Source organism: Haliotis asinina, chromosome 5 (genome assembly GCF_037392515.1).
Source record: "Haliotis asinina isolate JCU_RB_2024 chromosome 5, JCU_Hal_asi_v2, whole genome shotgun sequence".
In the NCBI taxonomy this organism is placed as follows: Eukaryota; Metazoa; Mollusca; class Gastropoda; order Lepetellida; family Haliotidae; genus Haliotis; species Haliotis asinina.
Window position 1 is genome coordinate 42,547,611 of NC_090284.1, and position 15,992 is coordinate 42,563,602.

General features: G+C 38.6%; 2 protein-coding genes across 2 annotated transcripts; one reads left to right on the plus strand and one right to left on the minus strand.

Moving 5' to 3' along the window:
• Positions 1 to 988: 988 nt before the first annotated feature.
• LOC137284526 (dynactin subunit 5-like) lies at positions 989 to 7,081 on the plus strand. Its single transcript, XM_067816359.1, has 6 exons — positions 989 to 1,143; positions 1,507 to 1,575; positions 3,432 to 3,550; positions 4,573 to 4,684; positions 5,333 to 5,435; positions 5,914 to 7,081. Exons 1-6 carry the CDS (start codon positions 1,096 to 1,098, stop codon positions 6,015 to 6,017), a joined length of 555 nt encoding a protein of 184 aa, XP_067672460.1. The 5' UTR covers positions 989 to 1,095; the 3' UTR covers positions 6,018 to 7,081.
• Positions 7,082 to 9,061: 1,980 nt separating this feature from the next.
• LOC137283864 (uncharacterized) lies at positions 9,062 to 10,910 on the minus strand. Its single transcript, XM_067815542.1, has one exon. It carries the CDS (start codon positions 10,908 to 10,910, stop codon positions 9,141 to 9,143), a length of 1,770 nt encoding a protein of 589 aa, XP_067671643.1. The 3' UTR covers positions 9,062 to 9,140.
• Between the last annotated feature and the right edge of the window lie 5,082 nt (positions 10,911 to 15,992).

The following is a 15,992-nucleotide window of genomic DNA, read 5'->3' on the forward strand; positions in this document are numbered from 1 at the left end:
AGGATAACCGGGATTAGAACCGACCATGAGTTTCTGGTGTTGTCAAGCGTGGGAGCGTAACACAACGAACTGCGGTGCCACAGGTGGTGGATTACTACTGGTCCAAAGAGGATGCTTGATTATTGGCCAGAATGGGGTAAAACTCACTTCCTACAGTGTTCGTATACTAATGTTTTACCAATTACCTGTAATCAAGAGAAGTAAAGTAAATAAATCACATGTACTTGTGTGTTATAAGAATATGTTGTAAATTTGTAGTGTAATCATAAGAAAATGAAAAAGAAAAACTGGATTTAGCTAAAAACAAAGATCAGAACGTTACTCGCCAAAAAATTGCCGAGTTAAGGTCCAACACTATGAGAACTGTAACAGTAATTTCAGATGACCATTTCTTCTTCTTTCTTAGAACCTTTCTACCATCAGTTAACATAGCTAGGTGTTTTGTTTTCCTGGCAGTCTATTGAAATGTGAAACAGTCTGCTGAAATGACATTAGTTTGTAAACGCACACAATGCGTTACTGAAGGCAAGGCAAGTATGGAGACAAGTATACATTTATTGGCAGAGTACACAAGTCCGATTATATACGCGCTTGCTTGCATATGTACTCATACAAATGAATAAGGACACATGAAAGTCAAACTGTACCTTTGTTTATTTCCAGAATTACACATTCAGTGCATTAAATACCTTATAACCCCCCCCCCCCACCCTCACACACACACCCCGACCCCCAACCCCAACCCCACCCCAACCCCACCCCACCCCCCCACACACACACCTCTAAAGAAACAAATGAACGGGAAAAGAAAACAGAAAAAATATACAAATAAATATATCTGGATCAATATGGGTCAGTTGGATGAATACTCTAATAATGATACGACTTGGTGTAAGTGTCATTCCCATGTATGGTACCAAAGTCAGTCCGAACTATAAAGTTCGGGAATGCTCGACAGCAAACGGAAATTTTGCTAGTGGTCCGCCACTCACCAAAAGGGAGGTAACTCTCATTCATCATCCGCCATCACAGATACTTTGACAGCATTTTGTAGGATTCAGAACTGCAAATCGGAATGAGCTAAAGACGCTTATCATGGAACTGCAGGATGTGTTTTATTCGAATGCCGAATATATTGAAACGGTAGGTCGTACATAGCCGTTTGAATGTGAATTAAGAGATGGTCTCAAGGCCACCAACTCCGTGGCGTGGGTGACTGCCGAAACGAATCATTCAATGAAAATATTGAAATCATAAACATGTCGTTGATGATGTTGTTATTGTAGTTATTTCATTCATAAAAAATGTACTCAATCACATACCCACATATTTCAGTGAGTGCTTGTTGCAGAATCGACATAATTTGGCAACATTCGTAAACTATACAAAGTTTAGCACATGTACCATACTATATTCATATACTATACTATTCTCAAATACTGTATTCTATTGTGTATTTAATTGCCGACCGCAAGTCCATATTTACTCTCGTCCATGTATTTTCAGGCATCAGGAAACAAGGTCAGTCGTATGTCTGTTCTCTGTGGCAGCCAGAACATTGTCATAAATGGGAAGGTAAGCATGGGTAGAGGTTCTCAAACAATTAAAAAATAAATTAGGGGTTGAAGCAGGGCAAAGCTAATGAGTTAATCTTATAATCGATGACTTTGTCATTTGACCAAGGGTGCTGTATCAGGATATCAATGCTTTTACCAAGTCATCATGATTCTTGTATGCACATGTGAAGTAGTCATTTTCTCTGGGAAACTGAAACTTGATAAAAAGTGTAGTTTCCTCATGGTGTGTTGTTGAATTCCTTATAAAGGCTGGATAATTAACACCAAGGATCATTTATAAAGGGGTGAGTGGTAGAGAATACCTGCCATGATAAGGATACAGTTGGGGCGAACCTCCCTTAACCCTATTACAACCATCCCTATGATCAGTGAGGCATATGCGATGTGTGAAACGAATGAGACTGATTCAGTAAGCACTAGATAAGATGTCCCAATGTATTGTGACCATTTTCACTAATGATTAAAGATCAATGATTTTGGCACCAGACAGTCTGAACAAGTGCTTTCCCTGACATATGGTTTTAATATTCAAGTGATGAAGATGAACAGGGATGAGAATTTTCTGTGCAATTCTGCTGATTTGATGATTCTTGTGAAGCGTCAAACACCAAGTAGGAAGGCATTTTTTGTCTCATTCCCCTCTTTTTTTTTTTTTTCACTCATACCCATTCGGCGGTGGGCTGGCCTAGTGGTCAAAGTGTGCACTCGTTACACTGAAGGCCCGGGTTTGATTCCCCTACAGTGTGTGAAGTCCATTTCAGGTGTCCCCTACCATGATATTGCCGGAATATTGCTAAAAGCAGTGTAAAACCCAACTCACTCACTCTAGATGAAGCATATGACAAATTTGTTTCTGAGATGGTTGTCGTGTTAGTTGATTTTATTCCCTTTGATCTGAATTCTAACCAACCAATGCCAAGACATCCAGTTACTGGTCCAGTGTGAATGACCTTTCAGTTTCATCTGACCTTATAAGAACATTGTTTTCCAGATCAGGCAGGTGACAGTCAGGATATATTTCCCAATTGAAAAGGTCAACATTGTGTTTTAAACTACTGTTACAGGCCTGGTGACAGAATCTGTTATAATTGTCTTCAGCTTCTTGCTTCAGTGGAGTAAATATTTGAGTGAGTTTAGTTTTACACCACACTCAGCAGTATTCCAGCTACATGGCGGTGGTCTGTAAATAATCAAGTCAAGACCAGACAATTGTGTGATCAACAGCACAAGCATCAATCTGTGTAATTGGGAAGTGATAACGTGTCAATCAAGTCAGTGAGCCTGACCACTTGATCCCAATAGTCACCCCTTATGACAAACATTGGTTACTGAAGGCTAGTATCCCAACCCAAACATTCACAAGTGACTAGTATTTGAACAGAGAAGACTTTGCATTGCATGAGTGAAGTACTGCAGCTTTATCTAGACTCTCTGAGATATTCCTGAATGTTCTTTTATTCATTTTAAAAATATTTCTTAGATATTGTTGCCAGCTAAGCATTACAAGTAAGATGATTTTCATACACTTTTCTGGAGTAGAAAAGGCCCTATCACGCTTTGTAGTTGTAGACTGTGGCTTTAAGGAACTGTTGATCATTTTCTGACTTGGTCTGAAGAATGTTGTCATGTCCGAACAGTTGTTTGCCCATTATTTCAATCACTGGATTGTCTTATCCACACAAGATCATTTACACTGACATATTAGTGACAGAACAGTCTTGATTGTAAAATAGCTGTCACAGGTGACGATGTCATCTAACGTTTTGCAGCTTGTTGTGGTCAGTTGCATGCATTAGGAGCAGTAGAGATTCATTCAACGCAACTCACACATTACAATGCCAATATCTTTTGCAGACAATCATAATGACTGATTGTGTGATACGAGGGGACCTGGCAAACGTCAGGATAGGTCGTCACTGTGTCATCAACAAAGGAGCTGTGATTAGGCCAGCATTTAAGAAGTTCAGTAAAGGGTGAGTGACATATTGTGGTAACTTTCTGGCAACATGTCACCAGTATATAAAATTAATTGTAAGAGCCCAAAGGACACGGTCATAATCCTGGAGGAAGGGTTTAGAAGTTTCCAAATACATATTACCATGACTGCACAGTCTGTAGGTCAACCTGAATTTATAATAATGTGGATTCCGTGTTGTACTTGTTAATTTTTCTTGGATAGCATGTTCCCTTGGCTTTAGCATGTTTCATAGTTTCAAGTTTATGAAAAAAATATTCTCCCAACTGTACACAAATAATGGCCGGAAAGGTATCTCTGGATAAGGCTACACTTTTGAATTGTCTTCCAAAAATATGACTGAAGAAAAAATAATACGAAATAAACATTAGAAATGACTTAAATGTGTAAAGATTCCATCATTTATGACTGCTTTCAGTATGAATAAATTACTGCAACAGCATTGGCAAAATAGGCTTTGGTTTTTTATTTTATTTATCCTTGAAAAGTTTACATTTGAATTTATATATGTTTCATTTACATCAACTGTTGGACAAATAATCTGTACCCCTTGAACCATTTGTCACCAGAGCCTTGTTTTAAGTCCAGTTTGAATGATTGATGCAAGTAATAACCATCCAGTCATATTACAAATTTGATTACAATTATAGTTTCCATGATTAAGGCAAACAGAGATTTCACTTGTACACCACTTGCCTTTGAGTTTCATTTCAAATACAACCAGAATGTCTTGTAGAGTAAGGACTTGCCTCCTCTGTCACCTCACCTCCTGTCTTTGTACTCGGGAACATTTAATTTCCAAAATAATTTTAACTGCAGTTGTCTGATATTATGCATACTGATAGCCCACACAAGGCTCTAATTTTTAATTTTATCTGTGTTTAAGTAGGGTTCAGACATATCGTCAGAGGCAGTTTGATTGGTACTTCATTCAGTAAGAGATGACCAAGGTATGTAAGTCTGAGACAATAGGGTCAACAATAGAATGGAGATTTAATATATTAAACTTGTCTGTTTCAGTGTTGCGTTCTTCCCCTTGCATATAGGTGATCATGTGTTGATTGAAGAAGACTCCATTGTCAACGCAGCACAGGTTGGATCCTATGTTCATATAGGCAAGAACTGCATCATTGTAAGTGTGATAGTCCATAACATGTCAGTTTGAAAGTATTAAATATTAACATGATTAATATGCTTCCTGTTATGTTTCTGTCTTAACGTTCAGGAAGTGTTTCTGCAAGATTGAATTATAAGAAATTGATATTTCTCAGAGATGTTCCAACTTCAAGCCCTTTGGAACTTTCACCTGTGGCCACTGTTAATTTTTAATGATAAAGAACCTGCTCTAGTCATCTTGTCTGGGGTAGAATAGGCCTTCAGCAACTCATGCTTGCCAGAAAAGGCGACTATGCTTGTCGTAAGAGGCAACTAACGGGATCAGGTGGTCATGATCGTTGACTTGGTTGACACGTCATTGGTTCCCAACTGCGCAGATCAATGCTCATGCTGTTGATCACTGGATTGTCTGGTCCAGACTTGATTATTTACAGACCACCGCCATATGGTTGGAATATTGCTTAGTGCGGTGTAAAGCTGAACTCACTCACTCATGACAATTTTGTTATAGAATTTTCTTGCCTTTTATTTTTTGTAAATGTCAGAAATACATCTAGCAACCAAGAAATACAACATGGGATCTTGATAGATATGGTTTAGTTGTCCATGCGCAGGGTTTATCAGGCATGTAGTTACTACCACACCCTATGGTTCCATTCTGCAGGGTCGTCGATCTGTCCTCAAGGACTGCTGTGCTATAGCTGACAACACAGTGTTGCCACCAGAAACAGTTGTTCCCCCTTTCACAGTCTTTTCAGGATCACCAGGTACAGTTACTTCCCCTTAACTACACAACTGTAGGTATACACAGTTGGACTTCAATAGTAAAATATTTCATAACACAATAATGTCCACAGTTTCTCAAGTCAAACACTTATAATAAATACGTCAAACACTCCCAACTGCAGTTCATTACTAATGGACATTTACTTGTGGAAAATGTCAAATAAGTAGTAATGTCAAACAAATTAAATGCATGTGAAGACTCCTGTCTCTTTGTCAATAACAAAAGGGACAGGAGTCTTCACACCCTCACTGGAACTGAGGAAAAAGGTTGGATGAAACAGCGTGTTGGATAGTTAAATGTACATGTTTTTCAAATAAAACTCATTTGGATTTGTACTTAAAATGTTTATAAATGCAGACCTGATTTCGTCAGTATATGGCTTGAGTAATGCTAATGATATAAAACCCAACTCAACCCAACTCAACTCAACTCAATTTACTCACCAATTTGTATGACAGGTAAATGCAATGGGGAGCTGCCGGAGTGTACCCAGGATCTGATGGTGGACGTCACTGTCAACTACTATCAGCATTTTCGAGCAATGGGTAAAGGAAAAGCCTAGCTTCAGTCACCTGGCCACACAGGGACCTGGCATACATCTATTTATTTGTATATTGCTTGCATCAACATTTCTTGGGTTATTTAAAAACACTCATGCTGAATTTTTTTTAAATAGCTGCTTCTTGATATTTGTCCAGATATCATATCAAGTGTGTTAAATCTTAGTGTCCAACACTGCCTTGTCGAGCTTCGACCATTCAGACTTACAACTATCTCGAAGTGAAAGCTTGGTCCACGCTTGGTCCTTTCTTCAAACATCATTTTGTATTTGTGATTAACGTCAGATAGCCTATTGTGTTTTTGTAGGCCTGTTCATCTTCAACATAATGTTTGAGTGTATATACAACATAACTCTGTATTGGGACAGACTGAAATGTCATTCTGATTTAAATATATGTCAGACATTTTTGGGAATTAGGTTGTGTATCATGGAAGCTTAGGATATCAAATTGGATGAGTATTTAATAATGACTTTCTAAGTATCACTGTTCATGCATTTGTAGAGCAGGATTTATTGCATATTGTTTTGGAAGCATAGGTTGCCTAGAGTTGTGGCCCTTAATTGATGAGGATCCTCTAATCCCAGACTCCCATTGCCAGCTCGTTTGCCAGCTCTTTCCTGTGTTTGTGGATTTCATTAACATAGTAAATATCTTAGACAGGCAAGAGTGATTTTCTGCCACTTGAACTTGACAGCCATATGACTGAAATGCTTTCATTAAACCCTACTCACTGTATATTGTTTCAGTTTTGTTTCATGAAAAAATATGCATTTTCTGGGTATGTGGTTTTGTGTTAAATGCTTGTGCAATATATTTTCATTGTTTACATATTGATTACAATATGGAGATAGTTTTGATCATGATGACTTATCATTGCAGCCTTACAACTTTTGACATTTGAGTACACCTTCTGAAAACTGAGACTTTTGAAGGCCAGTTTGTTGTCATGAAAGATAAGTTTATGTGTGACATCTAAAATACAAGTAAAATTATGTTTGGTTGCAAAGGGACGGGTAAAAATCTTCAATATATTTCTTTCAATAAAAAATTTCTGTTACCTCAAGATTGTTTCTCATTTTTGTTATCAAGAAGATGTCTGAATGTTGTTTCTGCTTCTTAAAATGTGAGGTACTTCATGTCACAACACAGCAGGGGTTCAAAAATATGTTGAAAAGCCACATGCCACATGGCAAGTGACTGCAAGAAAGTAACTTGTCCTGACTAATTTTCCACTTGCCCTGATTTTATGACACAATGCTTAATGTTAATGTTTACAGGACTATTTATTGAAGAGTGATAATTTCACTCTCTATTAGCTCTACTCTATTGTTGCAAATTTTAATAGCTTCATTATCAGCAGATATGAAATTTAATCCAAGATTATTTGCAGTTTGAAACCATAAGTGGAAATAATCAAGTAGTCCATGGACAAGTAAGATACCTTTATTTGATAGCCCGAAATGAAAATTGACTGGTCCCGGGCATCGGGCGATGGGATTTTTGAGGCCCTGCACAGGTGATTAAAAGTGGCCGACCCATCTTCACTGTCATAATCACTGAAATGTAAATTTGCTGAATAAGTTCATTTTTGCTGGCAAGAAATATTTTCCATAGCTTCATTAAATTGAGAATGTTAGTGACAATACCTGTTGTTGAAAGTATATATTATTATAGATGAATCTTTGTATTTGATGTTCCCAGCTGTGCATTACAGGTTCTGAAGCTCAGCTCTATTTAGTCTCATATTTTGTAAAGATGAGGATGAGTCATCCTACTTTCTTATGAAAGACCTACTATACAACTCATGTAGAAGTATTTCGAACAAAAAATCAAACTTCGCATGATAACTTTTTTAATACTTTCATGTTCTGTACATGCTGACATAAGAATACGACATCTGAATCACAATCCCGATAGATATGATTCCTGTGTAATTCATGTAAACAATAGTGTTCGATATGGTTCACATTAGTCAGGTAAATGACCATGTTAAATGCTCACAGATCTGATGTCAATAAACACTGAAACCATTCCTTTGACTTGCTGAAAATTACACCCATCTCTAGTAGTAATAGGACCAAGAGATGTTATTTTTTAAAGGACTATTTCACACATCAAAATTATTTCTCTTTAAAGTGTTTATGACAGAATTGTAGAAGAAACAGTTGATATAGTACAAAACAAAGGGAAACTTCTCAATAAATGATTGTTGTAGAGAGAGTAGGTGAACATTTACTTCATATATATTATACAAAAGAATGTTATAGGAAAGAAATATCATTGAATCTGAACCACGTGATAAAATAAGTGAAATAATCTTGGTGAAAAAGGCTTGATCTGGGAGTCTATTATTCAAAATTTACAAACATCGGCTAGCATGTGTTTATTTTATCAAAACAAGCAGTGGTAGATGCAACTAATATAGGGAGAATCGTGTATGTATGACACTTCATTATGACCAAATTTGTATTCTCCTTTATTTGTGAATGAAAAACAAGAAAGTAGACAGCTACATAAGTACAAAATGACCTTAGTTGCTTCCCACAATTACAATTTATTGCCTGTGCTGGGTTTGATGTCTTCACTCAGTTCAGTCGGTGCTATTATCCTGGTGTTTTAACGGTGCTTCTCTATCATGAGAAACGATGCAGCTTGTTTTAAGAGTCGTCTATTAACAGATGGTGGTTATATATATATACATATACATACTACCCATCAGAAGTTTAGACTCACTGGTGTAAATGTAGCCACTCAATCCACTGTTCTAAACTGGAGTTTGCAAAATATTCCATACTGTTAAATGCACTGTTTACGCATGCACTATTGTGAAATACGCTCTTCAAGTTAAAAAGATTACTGTCATGAGTTCAATAAATGATGCAACTTACCGAAAATTAGTTAATGCTTAACAAAAGTTAACACAAAACGCAGTTGTTCACATGCCCAATATTTTCACGTCAGTGACAGGCATTTAAATTTTATACGGACATGTCACTGGAAGGAATATGTGTGACGCAGTCATTGTATGATGTGGTCAAGTCTAACGGTTATGAATGTTTGAGCCGTCAGCTGTCTGTTCAAACATTTTCCAAGTACAGGTGAGGATCACACGCAAACAACCATCACATTACATCCTCGTGTCTGGCTTGAACATACTGGTCCTGACTGTTCCCTTCCTCCCAGACAATAGTTCTTATCGACCTGACGCTTATCACATCCTCCAAGTCTGGGTGACGAGCCCCATCCAATCTCACAACAAGAACATTGAAGGATGGCACCTCTCTCCTTACAAGCCTGTCCAGAACGATGAGCACCTGGTGCACCCACATCGGGTCCTGTACAGCACACTGTGACTCCACGATGACAAACGTCTGACACAGCGTCATCCCTGTCCTGAAGCCCTCCAGTTCTGTCTGACCAGGGTTGCTGTCCCTGTAGTGAATGTAGGTGGCGTGACCTACCGCTTTGATGACCGGATTAAGGTTCATCACTGACCACCGGGTGTCCTCTTCACAACACAGGATATATGTCTGTGTCGTTCGTGATTTGTTTATCCTTGGAGTATTTATACTCACGTGCACTATGTATAAAGACATAATTATAAGTAACACAAATATCAGGAAATATAGAACCGCAAGACAAATTGGCATGAGGAATAAAAGTGCCAAGAAAATAAACACAAACAGCTCAACAGCATGACTGTAAAGGCTAATCTCCTGTAGTGTGTATATATTCATGGTGTTACTGACAGCTTTAGGTTGATGCCACCCTAATACATTCATAGTCCAGTTCAGAAATGGTGATCGCAAAGGCTGTACGATGTAAGTCTTTCTGCTCTGTATTTCCCTCGGCTCGAAAATACCTTTATCATGGTTAAAACGTCTCCGGAAATACGACAGCGAATGGTTTCCGAATGCTGCAGGACACATGCACGTCTGAGATATAACATACACTAGCTTCGGGTGGTGAATTCCAACTTCCAAATGTCTTACTTGTGTCCTTGTACCTTGTGCAAAGTAATGCAACGAGAAAGAACAACCCTCTTGTCCCTGATTACAAACAAGTTCCATTGGTTGCCCATTTACTGTCATGTCAACATACAGATACTCGTGATCGTCGAAGGAAGTGGAACTAAACTCCGCTTTTAACAGTCCACCATGAGGTACCATAACTTTTTCTTCTCGCTGAACATCTTCCAAAAGTATAATTTCACACAAAGTCAAATACAGAACGAATTCATTTCGAAGCTCTATCACCCCCCTTTTCACCAGCTCATATGCTGTTATATTCAGATGACGGACGACAAACGAATATGTACCAAAGTCTCCATGTTGAAGAGAATGTATCATTAAGAAGTGGAAACTCCCATTCCTGGTGTCTTGTCGAAAACTGTAAAGTCGCGAGGACTCATTCACCGGTTCTCCATTAAACAGCCATGTTACTTCGTCGTCTGTGTTAGGGTGAAACATTTCCATGTCCTCGCCTTCAAATCCCCTCATTGTTACAATTTGCTTAGTTATATTATGAGGAGGTACAACCAATGTTGTTTCGTTTACAATATAAGACACCCGATCATCACCTGTACGCACAATGTGATCTTTCAATAACAATATCACTTTCCGTGTCACATAAATCCCCGGCAAAAACAATGTGCACAACACCGGTCCCAAAAGTAGGTCAGCTACGTTAAGGAACAGCTCTTTCACACAAATGATCATTACTTTAAAGTACAACTTAATATATCTGGAGACACGGTGACAACATGCAGCATTTCTGACGTTGATGATGAGCAGCAGCGCCATCCGTCTGATGTCGAACAGATGAATGAAATCACAATCATCATCATGAAGTACGGCATCAAACATCAACATCAGAGCACACAACGTTGTCATTGTAAACCATTTGGTAAGATCCACACTGAAGTCCTCGTCTCCACAGGTGTGTATGCACAGCACTCCGCTAACACTTTGCAGTCTAGTCGTGACGCGTGTTTATTTTCAGTAAGGCATTGAAATATAACAAAGGGGAATAACACGAGACCTGTCTAGGGTGTGCACAATGTATACACAGAGCAGGAAGTCAAAAAGCTATGTCACGCACATACAGTATGGTTCAAAATTATTGAGAATAGCTAAAGCATTTCTTATTATTAAACGAGAACAAATCAGGTAAAATTGAATGTATTGTGAAAGTGAACTGACCTTTTCATGTTGTGTAGGTAACAATTTAATATTTTATCAAGTCTCCTTGAGCTTCAGGGCACAGTCTAAGACGGGTAGGCATACTTCCTATCAGAGAGGTTAGTGTCTCGTGAGTTATGCTGTCCCAGTATCGGACCACTTCTCTCTTCATGTCTTCAATTTTTGTCAACCCCTTTTGATTCACACATTCCTTCGTCATTCCCCAAATGTTCTCAATGGGATTTAAGTCAGGACTATATGCAGGAAATGGTAATGCAGTCACATTTTTCTCCTGAAACCACTGCTTGGCATGTTTTGCGGTGTGTTTAGGATCATTATCTTGCTGCAAAGTCCAGTCATTTCCATAAAACACATGTGCACTTGGAAGGAGAAAATTATCTAATATGTTAGTGTAGCGTTGACTTGTCAGATTTCCCTCAAACACACACAGCGGGTCGTTCCTAATAAGGATATCCCTCCCCATACATGAAACTTTGGGCTGTATTTAGGTCGTCGATACAACGGTGCTGACGCAGACTTTGTCCATATTTTCACATTATTGGGATATGCCCATATTGAGCTTTCATCAGTAAAAATCACATTTTCCCATTCAAAGTTTTCATGTGCCAAACACCACTCAACACGCCTGTCTTTATGTTCTTGTTTCATGAGAGGAGAAGGAATTCCAGTCTTTTTCTCCCATCCAAGATCAATCAAATTTCTTCTAACTGTAGATTTTGATACAACTGTTGATCCCCTTTCTATCATTTCATACCTGATGTTGGATATGCTTGCCCTTTGCTTTTTAGACGCTAAAATTCCCAGCCGGACGCGATCTGAGAAGTCCAATTTTCTGGGTCTCCCTGCTCCTTTCTGGTGCCCCAAATCCTTTCCCTCTTTAAAATTCTTCCTAATTCTATACACAGTAGAAAGAGGAGTTCCTGTTCTCTCTGCCAATGTATTTACATCATCAATTCCTTGATTACACAACTCAAAAATCAACCTTCTTTTATCTTCAGCAGACATTATTGACAGTGCTGAGGAAAATGACGTCTGCTACAAATTCAGGGGAGGTAACTCTAATTGTACTATACTCAGTAGGCCAAGATGAGTTACCTCCCTTATACCATTACTTAGTTTTAAGTATCAGTGAATCAGTTGAGGTGTTAGGATAGCTCAAAGTAAGAAGAAAAATTCTCAATAATTATGAACCAGACTATATTGTATATGGGAGGCACCTGTACAATTCAGAACCACAACTACTTTGCTGTAAACTGCACACATGTATGTCATTAAGACAAGTAGCCAGTTTTGTGAAAACAGTCAGACTCGTACCCGCTATACTTCGCATTGTTATCCTGACAGCCTGCCGACTGAGCTACGTCGTCCACACTGTTACTCAGAGGAGAGTGCAACGGTATCATTCGTAACCGTCCGCGCGTGTAGTTGTGGCTCTAAATTCTACAGGTGCTTTTGCCTATCTTTGGGGTGCACGGCCTAGATGTTCGAAGCAGTCTTAGCGCTAAGATGGTCGTAACACCCCAGTTCCCAGAAATATCTGTATCATCGGTCACTCATCGGAAACAAAGTTCTTTCTTTCGTATCAGGCCAGTGTTCGACGTGTCGGGCGTGAATCGACGAGGGGTAACGTACATAATAAAAACTAAGCCCTGCAGTCGGACTAGTCGGATGCCGCCGATGAATATGTCGGACAGACATTGGACCACTACCAGTCTTGTATCCGAATAACTCGATCAATGCTGGATCTCTATCAGGTTTTTCCGAGAAAGGGGAACTCCCCAAAAAGATGTCGGGTGAATTTTCATCGGAACTCCGATCAGTCCGTTACGTTAAGAATATTATCTCCAGTTTCGTAATGAGTGAGTTTAGTTTTACGCTGCACTCAGCAATATTCCAGCCATATGGCGGCGGTCTGTAAATAATCGAGTCTGGACCAGACAATCCAGTGACCAACAACATGAGCACCGATTTGCGCAACTGGAAACCGATAACATGTCAACCAAGTCAAGTAGCCTGACCATTAGTCGCCTTTAGTCGCCCATTAGTCGCCTCTTACGACAAGTACAGTTGCCTTTTATGGCAAGCATGGGTTGCTGAAGGCCTATTCTACCCCAGATCTTCACGAGTCGCTGAAGATCAAATCAATCCCGCAAGCATGTCCTTATGAATACAACAGACAGTGGCTTTCGTGTCGACAGCTATTGTCACAACTTTGCGATAACTAACGGTTGAGTAAGATGCGTATGTTACATGACATATACAGTTTCTAATACCATTTGTAGAGGCATTAAACCCAGTTCACTATATATTGTTTCAGTTTTGTTCTATCAGCATTTCCTGAGCTCAGCGTTCTTGTGTTGATGCTTGTGCAATATTTTTCCATTGTTTACTATACTAATTACAATATGGTGATAGTTCACATTGGTATGACTTGCATCTTGAAAAATGTTCACTTTCCTTTTGAAAATATTCAAACACTTGATGACATGAAATATATGTTATTTATGACATAAAGGCCATGTCAAATATGTTTACGCTTTGGTATAGAGAGACAAATGGAATTCTTGAGTATATTTTTTAATGAAACAGAATTCATGATAGCTGAAGATTGCTGTCTTTATTTTGATCAAGAAGATTTTGAATGGTTAGTAAACCAAGTTTCTGCTTCTTAATACGTGAGGTACTCAGTTAGACTTGGGCAGAGCAACGTACTTGCTGAAAGAGGTGACCAAATAGATGAGGAGTTCAGTCTCAGTAACTTGGTTGATAGCATCTTACCACATAGCTCAGTGTTTACAACATTAATCACTGGATCGTCCAGTCCAGACCTGATTGTTTGCAGACTCTGGAAGTGGAACTGAAGTTTCTTACTCATTCATCGATTGGTGAATGACTGAATACCTATAGGAAGCAGATAGCTATACATGTACAAAAGGTACATTAATTGCTTGCAACAGTTATTTCAATTACCCGTACTGGTTTCAGTTTCTTCACTTGGCTCTTTCACACAAATGATCATTACTGTAAAGTATAACTTAGCATGTACGTTGATACCGTGGCAACATGCAACATTTCTGATGTTGATGAACAGTATCGCTATTCACTTCATGTCGTACAGATTAATGAAATCACAATCATCACCATGAACAACAGCATCAAACATCGACATCACAGCAAACAAGGATGTCAGTTTAAACCATCTGGTAACATCCATACTGAAGTCGTGACGCGTGTTTATTTTAAGTAAACGACTGACATATAAGAAATGGGAAGTATTCGATGCCTGTTCAAGGTGTGCACAATGCATGACGTTACACGTTACTCACACCAGGCAACCACACAGCTCCAGTTGCACACTGTGTCACGGGATAAACATTACAGTTTCTCATACGTTTACCTGTTTAACACCACATCGTGTGTCTGTTCTGTGAATACCAGATCATGGTATACATGACTGATTTTGTATCTCAAATGAAGAGGAGAGCAATATTAATGCACACTATCTTGCATGTCTACAGTTTTGCAAACTAAAACCTTTGAACAAGGCACCAGGCACTCGAGGTTGGAAGTTATTGCGTGACGTGTTTACGCTATCTTTATATATGTTCAATAACCAAGCTCCAAAGCCATGTAGGAAGATATACAGTAAACCAGTACACCCATCCATTTGGCTGATGACCTAAACAATATTGTTATATTCCACACCAGGTCCACATGCTTCTGAAACAATCACAAGCAAGTCTCACAACCAGAACTTTGATATCTGGTTGAACATTGAAATGTGGTTGAAAACTGACTGCTGATTAAACATTGATTTAACTATTCGTGTTTCAAGAGAGTTGGAGTCATGTTTCTAAATGTTGTAACATTCGTACAATGTAAACTGAATATTTTGGACACTGTCTTTATATTGTCCGTATCTCAGGATCACAGATCACAGGTCGAGATGTCAACCATGTGTTCATCTCGTTGAATAGAAAATATTTACAGACCAGTCATATGGTCTCCGTTTCATGCGGAATGTGGCATATACATTTTGTTTAAATAGAATGTTTTTACAAATTTTGCCTTTAATCATTCATTATCGTATGCAGTACCACAGATGACGTGCAATAATGTCTCTCTTGACAAAGAATATACGGTCAACATGGGTGTGTAATTATGTCTCTCTCGACAAGGAATATACAGTCAATATGGATGTGCAGTTACGTCTCTCTTGACAAAGAATGTACAGTCGATATGTGTGTGTAATTATGTCTCTCTCGACAAAGAATATACAGTCAACATGCAGTGCACAGACAGTGAGGGTTCTGCTGTGTTGACACTTCTAATATTTGACTTGCCAATATAAAAATAAACAGGTTAGGTGAGCTACAGCACTTTGTGACTCCGTTTTGCTCCTTACTCAAGAAGATGTTTTCAAAAAGCAATGACATGTTGAGCATAATGTGTCCAACAAACAACAAAGCACATTTCTAAAAAAAACTTTTATTTTTTAACTTATACCACATATCACATATATATATGTACAATCCAAACATCAACATACCCGTATTGATATGATACATGAACACACAGCATCGCAGTCATTCAACCCGCCGAGAGTTGAAATGTTTCAGTGCTACAGGGTAAATTCAGCAAAATTCCTCGTATTCAGTTAAAGAGTTCAACACTGCTATGCACCGTACATGCACACCTTAACATTTGCATATGTTGGTAACGTTTACTCTATCAAAAGCGGCAGAAGGGGACAAGAACAGAAAATAGCAAGTA